At 44.3% G+C, this 14,884-nt stretch overlaps 1 protein-coding gene across 7 annotated transcripts in view; it reads left to right on the top strand.

Annotated features, from left to right (window-relative positions):
• SPATA18 (spermatogenesis associated 18) overlaps positions 1-14,884 on the top strand; it is a 305,326-nt gene that overhangs the window by 223,180 nt on the left and 67,262 nt on the right. For 4 of the 7 annotated variants that reach the window (XM_069631673.1, XM_069631669.1, XM_069631670.1 and 1 more), the window contains one exon: positions 9,254-9,328. The exons of the other annotated variants lie outside the window; for them this stretch is intronic. In XM_069631673.1, the coding sequence (XP_069487774.1) occupies positions 9,254-9,328 (75 nt within the window). The remainder of the gene's footprint in view (positions 1-9,253; positions 9,329-14,884) is intronic. 7 annotated transcript variants of the gene reach the window in all.

The following is a 14,884-nucleotide window of genomic DNA, read 5'->3' as shown; positions in this document are numbered from 1 at the left end:
ACTTTATCCAGGACACAAAGTGGGGACCAAAATTACACATCTCTAATTCCGCCCATAGGAAGCCACAGGACACGGAATCAAATGCTTTCTACACATCTAGCATGGCCGCTACAGTGCTCACCCTGGGGCGATCTGGGAGAGGACGCTGAACAAAACTAGACTGGTCGGCGTGTATCAAGTGTACCATATATGGGGCAAGTCGGAGTGCTAGCACCATAGCAAATGTTTTAACATCGCTGTTTATCAATGATAAAGTGTGATATGAACCACATTGTGTGGCTGGCTTCCCAGGCTTAAGCAGTACCGTTTTTACTGCCTCCCGCAATGTAGGGGTAGTTCTTTCTTAAGACATGACTCATCCCACAAGGCGGCCAGATGGTGGGGGGGTGTGTGAGGAGATTTTTGTATCATTTATAGAAATCAATGGTGAGCCCATCAGGCCCAGGGGCTTTATTGGGCCGTAAAGCATCAATAGCTAGAACGATCTCCTCGGCTCCCATGGGGCAGTCCAATGAATTCATACTTTTGTCAGAAAGGACAGATAGTGGTAGCCCATCTAAAAATGTTCCTATGTCAGAGGATGGGGCCTCATCACAGCCGGTATACAACTTTGCATAGAAGGAGCAAAATGCTACGTTAACGTCCCTTGCAGTGTGAACCAGTTTACCATCTGGGTCTTCAATAAGAGGGATGTGACACCCGCCCCCCTCCTGTCGCACCAGCATGGCCAGTAGGGACCCCGGTTGTTCGCTTTCCCCATATTGCCGAGCAGCTATTGGACAATCAAGGAATTTGCGCTCTCTCTACCGCCTCCTTGAAGCCATCAAGAGCTTCTTTTATAGCGCCTAGTGTCGTAACATCCAGGCCCTGTGCATATCAATTTTCAAGTTGCTTCAGTGAGCTTTCACATGTGCGAATGTTTCTTTGTATTGCCTTTAGGATTCCAGCCTCTTTGGCTATGGCCATACCACGGATATATGCTTGAAAAGCATCCCAGAGGATAGCTAGAGAGTCCATCGTGCCTGCATTAATATTAAAATAGCCTTGAACACATTCCCCCAGTTCATCCTTGAACACCGGATTGAGTAGTGAGTGGGGCTTAATTCTCTAGGAGCGACCAAGGGGTGGCTGTTCTACCCAGGCTAAGCACAGGGTAATTGGGGAGTGGTAGGAATATGTTCTCGGGATTATGTCAGCGTTAACAGGTATTCTTACGGTCATATTGTTGCTCTGGATGCAAGCTGGTAGTATTGGAGCCATCTGGACAGGGCCTCCAGCAAGCTTGGTGGGGCCTTTGGGTGCCTTAGCAACATCTCCAGGTTGGTAAAAAGAAAAGGTTTCATCCACCACTGTAATGCTGGTCCCAGTGTCTCTAATGACAGGGGTTTCCTGACCATTCACAAGTACACTGTTTTGTTGGTGTCATCTGGAATAGAGTTATACACATCTACATTCTGCTGTTCCCACAGACCCAGGGGCACTAAAGAAACACTGGCTGAGACTCCAATGGGGTCTTCAGCCAATAGATGAAAGTGTCCACTTGCCATATGAACTTCTCCCTCAGGGATCAGCCACCCAGATATTAACCATAGATCTATCCTGGAGTGAGAATCATGAACAGTGGAGTAGACCGTATAACCCCAAGACTGCGGATGTACCAAATGCCACGCATCAACTGCCCAAAGACCAGTTAGCCCATCAAGGATAGTGTGGGCTGATCTAGACAAAAGCCTGACCCTGCTCTCAGATCGGTCTGTCTGGAGATCCAGAATGGTGTTGAAATCTCCTCCCCAAAGGACTGGGACCAAGGGGTATCTACCCAACATGTCCATCAGCTGTGTGTAGAACTCAGGTTCGTCAGTGTTGGCCCATAAACATTAAGCAATACCACCTCCCTTCCGGCAAGTGTCCTGTACAGCAACATGTATCGCCCCAGCGGATCAATATGAGTATCTTTTGGTGTGTATAGAAGTGATCTGTGGATAAGAGTCATCATTTGCCGGATTTGGGTCGAATATTTTGTATAAAAACGATGGGCGCCCCAACTTTTAGCAAACCTCTCGCACCCTGTGCATGTGTCTCCTGCAGATAGACGATGTGAGCCTTGTGCTGCTCCACATATAACTACAGCTTACGCATCTTGGAGTAGTTTCCCAGTCCCCTGACATTCCAGCTCATACAATTTATTGTGTCAGCCATATTCGAAACCCAACAGTTGGAGAGGCCCTGATCCGTATCAATCCGAGCAATGTTGCTCCCAGATTAGCGTAACGAAACATTGTCGCCGTCCGATATCCCAACAGCCTGTGTCAAACATTTTCAGAACCCGGTTACAGTACATCCCACCCGCCACCCCCACCCCCACCCCCATCCCAATTAGGGGGATGAACATCCCAGAACATCTATAACACAAAACATTGCAAATTTGCATGGGGGGCTGATCACGCCATGCCACCCGCGGCACCCCAGCAGCATCAGTGCAAGTGTAACTAAGGCACATAATCAAGTATTATTAAAGCAATATCAAGTGAAATTTTAATAGGTTAGAACCAAGGGAGGGGCGTCAGCTGAAGCTGCGCCATCCAAGGAGACTGCGGTCCACACCAGTAGTAGAGTTATAGTAACCGCAGGGGCTATACCAGCCAGGCAAGTGCTGTTCTATACATTTCATGCCCTCTTCAGGTATTGTAATGAAAAAGACCTTCCCAGAATGTTCAATGCGGAGCTTGGCAGGAAACATCATTGTGTACTTAACACTGAGTTCACAGAGCCTCCTCTTCAATGCAAGGAAGGATTTTCGCTCATTCTGAACTACCAGAGAGAAATCCGGGTAGAGATGGATTTTATTTGAGCCAAGCAGTAGCTTCCCCTTATCTGTAGCAACAAGCAGCAGTGCATCCCTGTCCCGGTAGTTTAATACTATGGCGATGATAGGGCGGGGGGGGCACCGGGTTTAGGTTTCATCATAGGTGAGCAGTGGGCTCGCTCTATCGCAAAGTGAGGCGAAATTTGGGGCTATCCAGCAAGGAGAGGAGAGTGTGCTCCACAAATTCCTTCATGTCACCAGGGTATGTTGTCCTCTGGCACGCCAATAATTCAAATATTGTTATGCCAGGGATCTTGACTCCAGATCTTCATTCTTTTTATTGATCTCCTGCACCCGTCTGGAGAGCGTGGTGATGTCGGACCTGAGTGCTGTGATATCCTCAGCCACCCCAACTCTGGATTCGACTTTCGTTACCCTGGTGTCTGTCTTCTCCATTCGGGCTTTAATAGCACCTTTCGTCCCACTCATATCATCGAGCTTAGTGTTGAAGGTTGTAAATCCCTCACGCATGTTATCCAGAATTTTCTGCATCCCAGTAGGTTCCCCACTGCCAGAGGGGAATGGGTCCAGCGTGGGTTTAGTAGGGCCCCCAGGGTCACTAGGATTAGTTTTGCCAAACATACTCATGGTGCTTTGCTTCTTACCTCCCCCTTTAGTCATGGCGGTTCTATAACACTGCCAGAGGGGAATGGGTCCAGTGTGGGAAGAGTAGCAGCAGAGCGTATCAGTCGGGGAGATCCCCGCAGAGCGTGCCAGCCACACAGCGTGCGGCGGGCAGCAGTCCTGTCTGGTGTCTGCCTCAGGGAGAAGGCAGCGTGGGAGCTGTTGCAGGGAGAGTCAGGTAGGGGCTCGGGTGTATTTCGTGTGCGCTGCTGGGTGCTCGGTTCCACAATCCGCGGGACTGCAACCGTCCCCCGCCCGATTCACCTCATCACTTGTTTCTCATTCTGCCTCTGCACCCAGGAGCCGAGCCACATCAACCGCGCCAATGCGGGCACACTGTTCTACTGCCCGGAGCCGCCACTAGCTAGCAGTCCGGGAGGGTGCCACGGGGCCGCAGCAGCATATGTGGTGTGCAGAACGGAGGGCTGGAGCCCTCGTCCAACAATCATCTGAAGTCCAGGAATAATTGGAGCGTTGCCTCGGCAGCGACGAAGGAGGGGGTGCATAGCAGGGTTGAGGGGGGCACCGCAGCGGTCTCACAGTGATAAATCGGTCTGGGGCCACAGCATGGAAGTCTGGGTCTGGTGCACCAAGGGAATCCTAGGCAACAGCCACGGCCAGTGCCGGCCCCCACTCAGGTGGTGAACAACAGTGCAATCCAGGCCGCAATACACGTGGCTCGGCCCACACAGAAGGAGTGGGCAGGCTGCGTGGGCCGCTGCATAGTATCCACACTTTAGGCGACAACAACGATCCAGTATGGGTGCCCACCAGCAGCACAGCTTAAGCAGCTCCAGAGATCATTCCGGTGTACATCTGTGCCAGGGAAGGATATATATTCGCTGTTGAAGGGCTGCAGGCTGTGGAGCCATAAGTTCACGCTGCCTTCTTGTCGGCCCCCCATTTATATAGTTTTTACAACAGCACATGTGAAATAACGGTCCAAGATGCAGGATTACTTTTGATGATCCAGGATGGGAGACCATCTAGGCCTGCAGCGCTTGAGCTTTTAATATCTTCAATTGCATTCCTTCCTCATATGTAAAAGTCTTATGCACACTTTGCAGACTTGCTCTACCCAATATGTCACCAATTTCACTAGTGGCCCCAAATGTCCCTGTATAATGAACCACTTATCTTTTTTCCTCAATAAGCACACTTAGGGGGTCTTTAACCCCTCATAGGCTATCAGAGACAGTTTTCCATAATAATTTTGAGTCGCTCATGGCCAGTATTCTTAGCAACTCCCTACTTTTCATAGGTAGTTGTGATACTATCAGCCGGCATTTATTTTCCTTATACTGCTCTGCGCAACCCACCTAATTCTTAAATTTGAGATTCCTTAAATATTTCCTCATTTTTTTTCGTTTCCCAAATTAACTTATCAAACTACCTCCTGTTTTTACCTTTGCTCCGTGTACAACACCGTAACCCCCGCTAGAATGGTTAAGTGTGTCCAGCTCCCTAAGCAATAGCTGTGAGAATGATTTGGGTTCTGTTAAAACCCTAAAAAACTCACGATGAGAAGAACAAACTAATGCATTAAGCCTAAGTTCCTGTGTGTTGTAATTAGAACACTTTAGGCAATTTCGTCCTTTATTCAATTCTAGGATCTTATATCTTTATTTGGCACATTCCTTTGCCCACGGTAATTTCACTATTAATTGTTTATGATCTTACTACCGAGATTAATAATGATTCCCTGCTGAAAAATAAAAGGGCTATGGCTTTATCCACTATGTCGGTTATTGCCCAGTTCTCTAAAAAGACTGCAGAGTATAATTTAATCAGAATAATAAACGTTTATAAACAGAAACTTATAGCAGCCTTTCTTTATGCCCTGGAAAGCTCTTACGAGGACCTAGCAGAATGGGCGGATCGATTGGATGGGCTTATTTGGAGGAAGGTCCTAGGACTCCAATTACACTCCAGCCGCGGTTATACGCTATTGAATTAGGGCTCATTTCATTATTTACATTAGTGTACATTAATAGAGGTAAATTGTATATTAAGATACAATTTTCAAATGATAACTCACTGCTTGGAATTGTTAGATCTGCCTTATTAGATAACAAGTGTGCAACCTTATAGGTGCATAAAAAGAAAAATGAGGCTTTCTTTTCAAAAATAGTTTGGAAGCCACACTGGGACCATGGGGAAGGAGCACTTTTGAAATCATGTAAGAATTGTGCAGGAAAAATGGGACTGGGTCAAAAGCCACATAAAGTGGCTAGAATTAAGTCTCTTAGTTCATTTGCAAAGAAGCACTTCATGTTTAAAAAGCCACTGTACTATATAAAATTGGCCCCATCACAGCTAACTACAATTCTTATGTGCTTACGATTTAACTGGCTTGAGGTGCTAGATGTTAGAAGTGCCTGGACTGGTTTTCCAAAAGAAAAATGTACATGTAGATTATGCAAAGATGATCATCAAATAGAAACTGTCCTGCAATGAATACTATATATGCACACTATTGGGGTAGACATGTTGAAAGTTTAGAGGTAATTTCAAGTAACCTATTTTCCATGAGATGAGTATCAGGATATAATCGTGGCATGCTGATAGCAGATATGTAGAAATGTAAAAGACATTTGTTGAATCTAGAAGATTGCTGAGTACTGTCGGATCTCCTCTGAATATGATCTAAATGTGATTAGATATTATGAAATGTATATGTGGCTTTTTTTTAGCTCCTAACATGATTTTAAGTTTGATACTATATTTTATATGGTGGTAGTTTTATTGTATTATATTATGTGTTAAATTGTGTAATGAAGTGTATTGTCTTACTGAGGTAATGAATTGATTTTATTTTGATCTAGTGTATTGTTGTGATGATGAAATTGTTTAGGTCTTATCCTGTATCTCTTTATTGATAAATGTGTGTAAATATTTTTTGATCTAAATACACAATATAAAAATAAAAGAAAATAAAGTAGTTTATGATCGCTTAATCCAACATCAATTAACTTTAGCTCTTCTGCCTTATCCCACATATATGAGACATAAATGTAGTCCAGTGTGCGCATAATGTTGCTGCTTGACCAAGTCCAAGTACCTAGAAGGCCCCTTTCAAGCACCCATTTAACATTAACATATCCCAATGCTAGAAAAATTCCACCAAAGCATTTCCATTCTCATTAGATGGTTGATGAAATAGAACACACTTTTCCACCACTACTGAACAATAGCTTCCCCAGTTTCGTCCTTGTTTTTATAGATTTTGGGACAACAAGCATTGAAGTCTCCTACAACAATCACATTAAATTTGTTTCCACTACTTTCGTAAGCCTCCAAATATTTGTTTAGCCTCTCTCTAATTCTAGATTCCAGACCCACTTTAGGGGGTTATAAATATGAATAATTAACAAAGACCCCACAGCCCCCAAAACCACAACACCAAGGACTTCCTTAATTTGAATGGGCAGCTACATCAAACCAAGATTTAATGATCTATTTACCAATATCAGAAGACCCCGGCCGGCTGTCCACTCTGGCCCTGAGAAGCTGTGATCAGAAAACAAACATAACCATCCACACGCATATCATTTCTCGACATTCCTCTTGGCTACATATAATATCATATCCTCAGCAGCATTTCCCCAATTCCAAATCTCGCAGGAAACTGTTGTATCCTCTAGAGTTCCATGATAGGATTGAGAGAGGATTTGTAACAACACCCTGAATCTTGTTCATGTTTGGGCTGAGACCCTCATAACATGGGTAACACATTCGATAACCATGACCAATGGGTAGATAAGTCATCTCTATCTTTTGTCAAAATACCTTTACGTCTTTGACTAACACCTTTTGATATGTAGATTTGCAGATCTATTCCAACTGCCATTTGCACCCGATTCCTACTTCCTTTGTTCCCATCTTCTTTTACATCTAACATCACCTTATTCTTCTGGGTAAGGGACCCACCCTCAGAGAGTGGTACTGTTAACACATCAATGCCAAGAATTAGAAACAAATCCAATTTGGAAAGTATCAACTGAGTCATCCTATTTTTAAAGTGCCCAATATCCGAACCCATCAGTATTACCCACCTCAAATTCCACCCATTCCATGTCAGAGGAATTGCGGACATGCAACCTCAGGATCTCCATTAGCAATGATAAAATCTTGGACCAATTCAACCGGATAGATTTTCTCTCCAATGTTAGTTCATAGTGTAAACAGACAGGATTAATTCTCCTATCTGGTATTTCAGCAAGGACCAAACCATGTTTATTTACACTGGAATCGTTCATACTTGGCTGCCCAACCACACAAAAATGTTCTTCCTGGTATTCAGCTGTACCCCTTGTGGGGTTCAACATCTGTTCGAGATCTGTTCCTAAGGAGACATCAATAACATCTAGACTTGAGTTACTTAGAGATTTGTGATCAATTACCTTTGGACAGGCCGGTTTCAGGAAACCTCTACTGTTTTCTTGTCGGGAAATGCCTTGACTGTACCACATTTTAGCATTTTTTCTTACATTTATTTTGGCATTGCCCCTTTGTTATTACAATTACCAAGAGACAAACGACCACCCGTGTGCATTTCTTCCTGCTCCACCAGTGTTCCGACCCAAACTTCTGAGCCTCTTGTATTAGAGTGTTGCACTTGTTGGGATACGTCACCCTCCTTTTAAAAAATCTTTTATGCCATCTACACTGGAGCCGCTTCTGTTCAATCTTCCTTTTATTTCCTTGAAATGAGTTAGAAGCTTTCAAAGGCATAGAGTGAAAAGACACTACTGTAGAGTCGTCATTGCCTATCCCAGACTCCATTTCCAGGAGAGATCTAGCTACTTCCATTAGCACAGGAGTGTTGCTCAGATTGGCACCTTAGAGTGCTGCAGATTTAGATAAAGGCCCACATAGATTGCTTTCCAACCTACAGCAAATTTCAAAAATCTTTTCTGGGTCCACTGTTTGCACTTCCAGCTCTTCCTTGGTATTTTCATGCAGCACAACCAAATGTACGGATCCTAACATGTGAGGAGCAGGCTTATTCAGATATTTTGATATACTATCCATCAATATATGCACGTTGCCATGCATGTTCTGGGATAAAAAATGTGTCTTTCTCAATTGTTTGTGGCATTGAAACTCAGGCTCAAGGAATGTACAGCCCCAGATACTTCACCAGCCTACATATTATGGTGGCTTTGCTCGAGGCTCAAGCATGATTGAATAAATTAAGAACCTGGTGATCTCTCCTTTTGGGATATAGGATCATCGTCCACAGTCACTGAATTACTGTTTATATTAAGTCTATCCAAAGATACTCGCATATCATTCTTGGGCCTACCTGGTTCGAAGAAGGCTGTTATCTTACATGTCGATGAATAGCTCCTCTCCCTTCTGCCTTTTATCGTGATAGCAGAATTACCTGGCATCAGGAAAAGACAATTGTAATGCATATTTTGGCAATACCAGACATGACATTGACGAAGTGAGCAATGATAATACCTGTGGGTTTTCCTACATATTTTCTTTGCATATTTATTTTCAGGGCCACCTTTTAGATGCGTTAAAACACTTTCTTGCATAGAAGCATGTACAATTGTTTGTGTCATGAAGCCGAGAGGATGCCACAAAAAGGCATAATGATAGAATTGTAGTTTTTACGTGAAACTACTCTACAATGGAAAGAGACAATACATGTTCGACTTAGCATTCCATTTACACATTTTCTTTTGATGACCCTTTAACATGCAATCTTTCCTTGAATTGTGTTTGACATTGTTTTTTGGTTGATTGTAGTGGAGTCCAGGGAAGAGAAGAAGTCGCAGCTGCAGCCCAGTTCGATCTCGTTCAGTGAGCCCTTGCTGCAGCGTGGTACAGTATTATGTTTTTCAAATTAGCCCCACAAAGTATTGTTTTTCTCTTCAAATATAGCTATTAACCGTGCCTCTAATACTTCATGTTATTTTCTGGATTTTGTACAATATTCTTATAGCCAACGTGTAGCCTCTTGGAGCTAATGCCCGTTAGGAAAGATTTATTTTCTTTGTGCTGTTTCCCACCATAGACATCAATAGTAGACCCAACTTTTTGCTATTCTTTTTAGCTTGTTTTGATTTTTGGAGGCCAGTGAAGTCTTTTTAACTTCAGTGGCTTTGCTAAATTCATCTGCTTGGGGGTCAGTGCTACAGAACTCTGTTCTCCGTGGTAGAATTCTCTGTTTGTTTTTCTTTGCTCATTAACGTCTGTGAAGTGCTGTAGGGACAATTTGCTTCCCTGTAGCTTTGTTATTTGTAATATTTTGGTTACAAACACGATGTGACCAGGATGAGATTGGTGTCAGCTGATACTTTTATATATATATATATATGAAGTTAGAAAGGTTCCAACGTACCTCGGACCACACTTGTGCTCAGCCACAAAATCAAGCAGTACCAACATTTCTGTGTTCCGAAATGTTATTTCTAAATCGTTTCAGTCCATACAGCAGATAAGAGACAAGTATAATGCGTTTCACGACAAACCTGTTGCTTGATCACATACAAAGCGTAACATAGAACTCTATGATATAACAATATTCCATTTTTGTTTTCTGTGCTGTTACTAATGTTTTTCCTTTCTATAGGTAAACACATAACGCCATCTTAGAGTGTACCCATTCCACCTAAATTGAATAGAATTCTCACAGATTCTTGCAAGTTTGTAAAATTAAGGCCACAAATATTAGCAGCTTTTGACATTAAATAATCGGTCAAGACTAAAATTACTCTGCAAAATTGCAAATAATTCCATTCTGCATAAAGTGCATAGTGTTCTCAAAACAGTTTATATCTAAAACCTCAGAAAATAAAATGCTGATGTTGTTTTTGAATTTTCTTCTCCTCAAGAGCCATAATACAATCTGATGGCTAAGAAATATAGAAAGTATATAATTCATAGCTGCATAAGTACACTCAAATGAAACGAAATACAAAACTGATTCGTCATAATGAATAAATATAACAATTGATTAGATGAGGTGCCTCATAACAGTATAGCAGCTCTCGAATGAACTTCTAGTAATCATTATGTTGGCATAAAATACAGTAATGCAAAATGTGTGTAAACATGGACTGAATAAAGTGCCAAGTGCCCTAGATGTGACTCAACAATGAGTTCTTGATTTTCCCTTGTAAACAAACACAATGCAAAGTGTCTAATGCTTAGAACGTATTATTGCAAAATGCATGTAAACAATTACTCAATAAAGTGCCTAGTGCTATAATACTATAATTGAATTACACATATACCTAGTACTGATAGTACTGTTAGTACATTTTATGAGTTTTCATGTATAATATCAAAACCATACTTCTATAATAGATGCTAAATAAATACATGAAAACCCTAAAATACAATCCCAGCAAAATGTAGTCAGATTCAGCCCATATATTAATATGGCGGTTTTGAGTCATTTTGCACTTTACATATAGGCACTATTTACAAACACAGTGAAGGTAGAGGAATAATTGTATTCCTTATTTCCTCTTTTGCGGTCGCTCGTAGATTGACTTTTTCTGCAATTGTCCTTTGGCGATGCATCATGCACTTTATTAGCTGAAGCTGCTATCGTAATTCTATATGTATATTCATTTGCACATTGTTGTTTGAAAAGGTCATGTTATTATAAGGTACGGTGCACTTTACTACTATATGCAACTCAACGCACAATACTATTGCTCATTAATACCAATGTGTTGTTATTTTTCATTTAGAATTGATAAAGCATCGTGTGTTTTATTTACTAGAGCTGTGATCTTAAACAAATCTTGATCGACTTTGTTAAACACCATAAGCATTCAATGGTATTGTGAAATAAGGAGGAAAATAGTAGAAGTACATTTTTACTGTGTAGAGTTGATATTTTGCTGTTTTTTTAGAAATATAGAACGGACCAAATACAAAGGACCATAGATTTCTTCGTAATGCTTTTTAAATATGATTCCTGCATTGAACTAACTGTATGTGAACAAGTGGCCGGTCGGCTACAAAATGCGTTATATCGTGTTTCTTTTCTTGGCCCATGTAACATTAATAACCTGGAATTGTTTTTTTTTACCTTTTTCGCCAGCAGTCTTTATTTTCCAGGCATTTTCTAGGGGTTCCTGTGAGTGCTATCCCAAGTGCGAGTTAATGTGCTTTTCCTGTTTTTTTCAATATATATACATATGTATAGTGACTGAAAAAACCTTAGTTAAGTTGCACAGATTTAAAGCAACAAAACCCTTGAAATTCAGCAGATGTGGGAAGTCATGACAAGCTTAACTCGTGTTCCCGTTGATGTCCCCCATAATGCCATTTTGTATGTCATTGTGAATCCCTTCTCTTATAATATGTATGTGCTCACAGGCTTTGCAACGGGAATGTAGCAAGTTAAGCTGGTCATGACTTCCCACATCTGCTGAATTTCAAGGGTTTTGCGCAACTTAACTGTACCTTAACTAAGGTTTTTTCAGTGAATTTGAAGGGTTTTGTTATACCACAGTTTTTCTACATCCCACTAGCCATGTCCAGTGGGCATGGGCTTTGGCCGTGTCCACTATACATGTTGCCCAATATGCTTCTTTTGGGACCCCTCGTGGACACATCCTTTGGCTGTGGCCACTATACATGTCTTTTGGGCCCACTAGTCAGGGCCTTCATCCCTGGCCAGTGAACATGGCCTTCAACCGTACACACTGTATATTTTAAAACACTACCGGTCACTAGCCTTTGGCCGTACCCTCTGTACATATTCCCCCAATATGTTTCTTTTGGACCCACTAGGTAGCCACAGCTTTCGGACGTGGCCACTATAAAAATCTTTCAGGCCCACTAGCAAAGGGCCTTTGGCCCTGACCAGTGAGCATGACTTTTGCACCCCTTCGCATGTTGCCCCAATAGGTTACCCCACACCTCACTGTAGCTGTAAAATTCCACTTTTTTGTATTAATCAATTTTTTTTAACTGTCTCTTTTAAAAAAACTTTTTTTCTCATAACCGCAGTTATATCAGCAATGAACTGCAAAAAAACCTGAATATTTCAAAAATATGTGGTCATTATAGGTGTGACGCACTTTCAAAAATAACCCTGAATTTACAAAAATGTTTGAGTTCTGAACTTGGTCTCCAGCCCACCTCAACTCCCCAATTTCACATAGGGTCCTCTTTCCCCCTTCCCACCTCTAGCCTGATGTCATTTAATCCTTTGTCCTCATCCAAATGCCATTTTATTTTACTTTTCGTTTTCGTTTACTCCAAATATCTCTTGCATCGGACACAAAAAAGACACCTCTATAGTCCTGAAAAGTCTCCGCTGCAATGCACCATGGGAGATATAGCCATAATTTTGGGATAAGGTGGTGCCTTCTTCTCCACCAAATATTTAAAAAATGACTGGACCCAATAACCCCAACCTCCCCGCAGAAACTGAGTCAACACCTACAGGCCGATTCATGTAATTCCTCACAAAAGTGTCGCACGCGGCTGGCGCACAGCGTGCCCGTGCGAATGTCTGCGCCAGCCGTGTGCGATAAAATCAATTTCCGCGCACAGCGTATTCATGGATTCTCGCCTCCAAAAGCAGACGTGGCGCAGAGTGGCGCAGCGACCCTGCAGCAGCGCTAGTTACGCCCCCAAGAACGCCCTCGCGCAAGGAAAAGCCATCAAGATCGCAAAACCATCGCAAAGGGCTGCGCCAACACTGTACCAGTTTACCGGACTGGCAAACAGCAAATGCAAAGCGGGGAACGCGTATTACGGGTGTCGGGAACAGGCGTGCGCGAGAAGATTCACACGCGATCTGTCCTGGGGGAGCGTGTGCGTGTATTTCAGGGGTGCGCGAGAAGTTCTACACGCGAATGGCCTGGGTGCGTGTATTTCAGGGGTGCGCGAGAAGTTCCACACGCGATTGGCCTGGGCGCGTGTATTTCAGGGGTGCGCGAGAAGTTCCACACGCGATTGCCCTGGGCGCGTGTATTTCAGGGGTGTGCGAGAAGTTCCACACGCGATTGGCCTGGGTGCGTGTATTTCATGGGTGCTCGAGAAGTTCTACACGCGAATGGCCTGGGTGCGTGTATTTCAGGGGTGCGCGAGAAGTTCCACACGCTATTGGCCTGGGCGCGTGTATTTCAGAGGTGCGCGAGAAGTTTCACACGCGATTGGGCTGCGTGCGGGTATTTCAGGGGTGCGCGAGAAGTTCCACACGCGATCTGGCCTGGGGGAGCGTGTGCGTGTATATCAGAGGTGAGCGAGAAGTTTCACACGCGATTGGCCTGGGCGCGTGTATTTCAGGGGTGCGCGAGAAGTTCCACACGCGATTGGCCTGGGCACGTGCATACCAGGGGTGCGCGAGAAGTTCCACACGCGATTGGCTTGGGCGCGTGTATTTCAGAGGTGCGCGAGAAGTTTCACACGCGATTGGGCTGCGTGCGGGTATTTCAGGGGTGCGCGAGAAGTTCCACACGCGATCTGGCCTGGGGGAGCGTGTGCGTGTATATCAGAGGTGAGCGAGAAGTTTCACACGCGATTGGCCTGGGCGCGTGTATTTCAGAGTTGCGCGAGAAGTTTCACACGCGATTGGCCTGTGCGCGTGTATTTCAGGGGTGCGCAAGAAGTTCCACACACGATTGGCCTGGGTGGGTGTATATCAGGGTTGCGCGAGAAGTTCCACACGCGATTGGCCTGGGCGCGTGTATTTCAGAGGTGCGCGAGAAGTTTCACACGCGATTGGGCTGCGTGCGGGTATTTCAGGGGTGCGCGAGAAGTTCCACACGCGATCTGGCCTGGGGGAGCGTGTGCGTGTATATCAGAGGTGAGCGAGAAGTTTCACACGCGATTGGCCTGGGCGCGTGTATTTCAGGGGTGCGCGAGAAGTTCCACACGCGATTGGCCTGGGCACGTGTATACCAGGGGTGCGCGAGAAGTTCCACACGCGATTGGCTTGGGCGTGTGTATTTCAGAGGTGCGCGAGAAGTTCCACACGCGATCTGGCCTGGGGGAGCGTGTGCGTGTATATCAGAGGTGAGCGAGAAGTTTCACACGCGATTGGCCTGGGCGCGTGTATTTCAGAGGTGCGCGAGAAGTTTCACACGCGATTGGCCTGTGCGCGTGTATTTCAGGGGTGCGCAAGAAGTTCCACACGCGATTGGCCTGGGCGCGTGTATTTCAGAGGTGCGCGAGAAGTTTCACACGCGATTGGGCTGCGTGCGGGTATTTCAGGGGTGCGCGAGAAGTTCCACACGCGATCTGGCCTGGGGGAGCGTGTGCATGTATATCAGAGGTGAGCGAGAAGTTTCACACGCGATTGGCCTGGGCGCGTGTATTTCAGAGGTGCGCGAGAAGTTCCACACGCAATTGGACTGGGCGCGTGTATTTCAGAGGTGCGCGAGAGGTTTTACACGCGATTGGGCT

The sequence above is a fragment of the Ambystoma mexicanum genome, chromosome 6q (genome assembly GCF_040938575.1).
Source record: "Ambystoma mexicanum isolate Mex_15411 chromosome 6q, UKY_AmexF1_1, whole genome shotgun sequence".
Classification (NCBI taxonomy): domain Eukaryota; kingdom Metazoa; phylum Chordata; class Amphibia; order Caudata; family Ambystomatidae; genus Ambystoma; species Ambystoma mexicanum.
The sequence above is the reverse complement of the archived record's forward strand: the minus strand, read 5'-3'. Positions and strand labels throughout refer to the sequence as shown.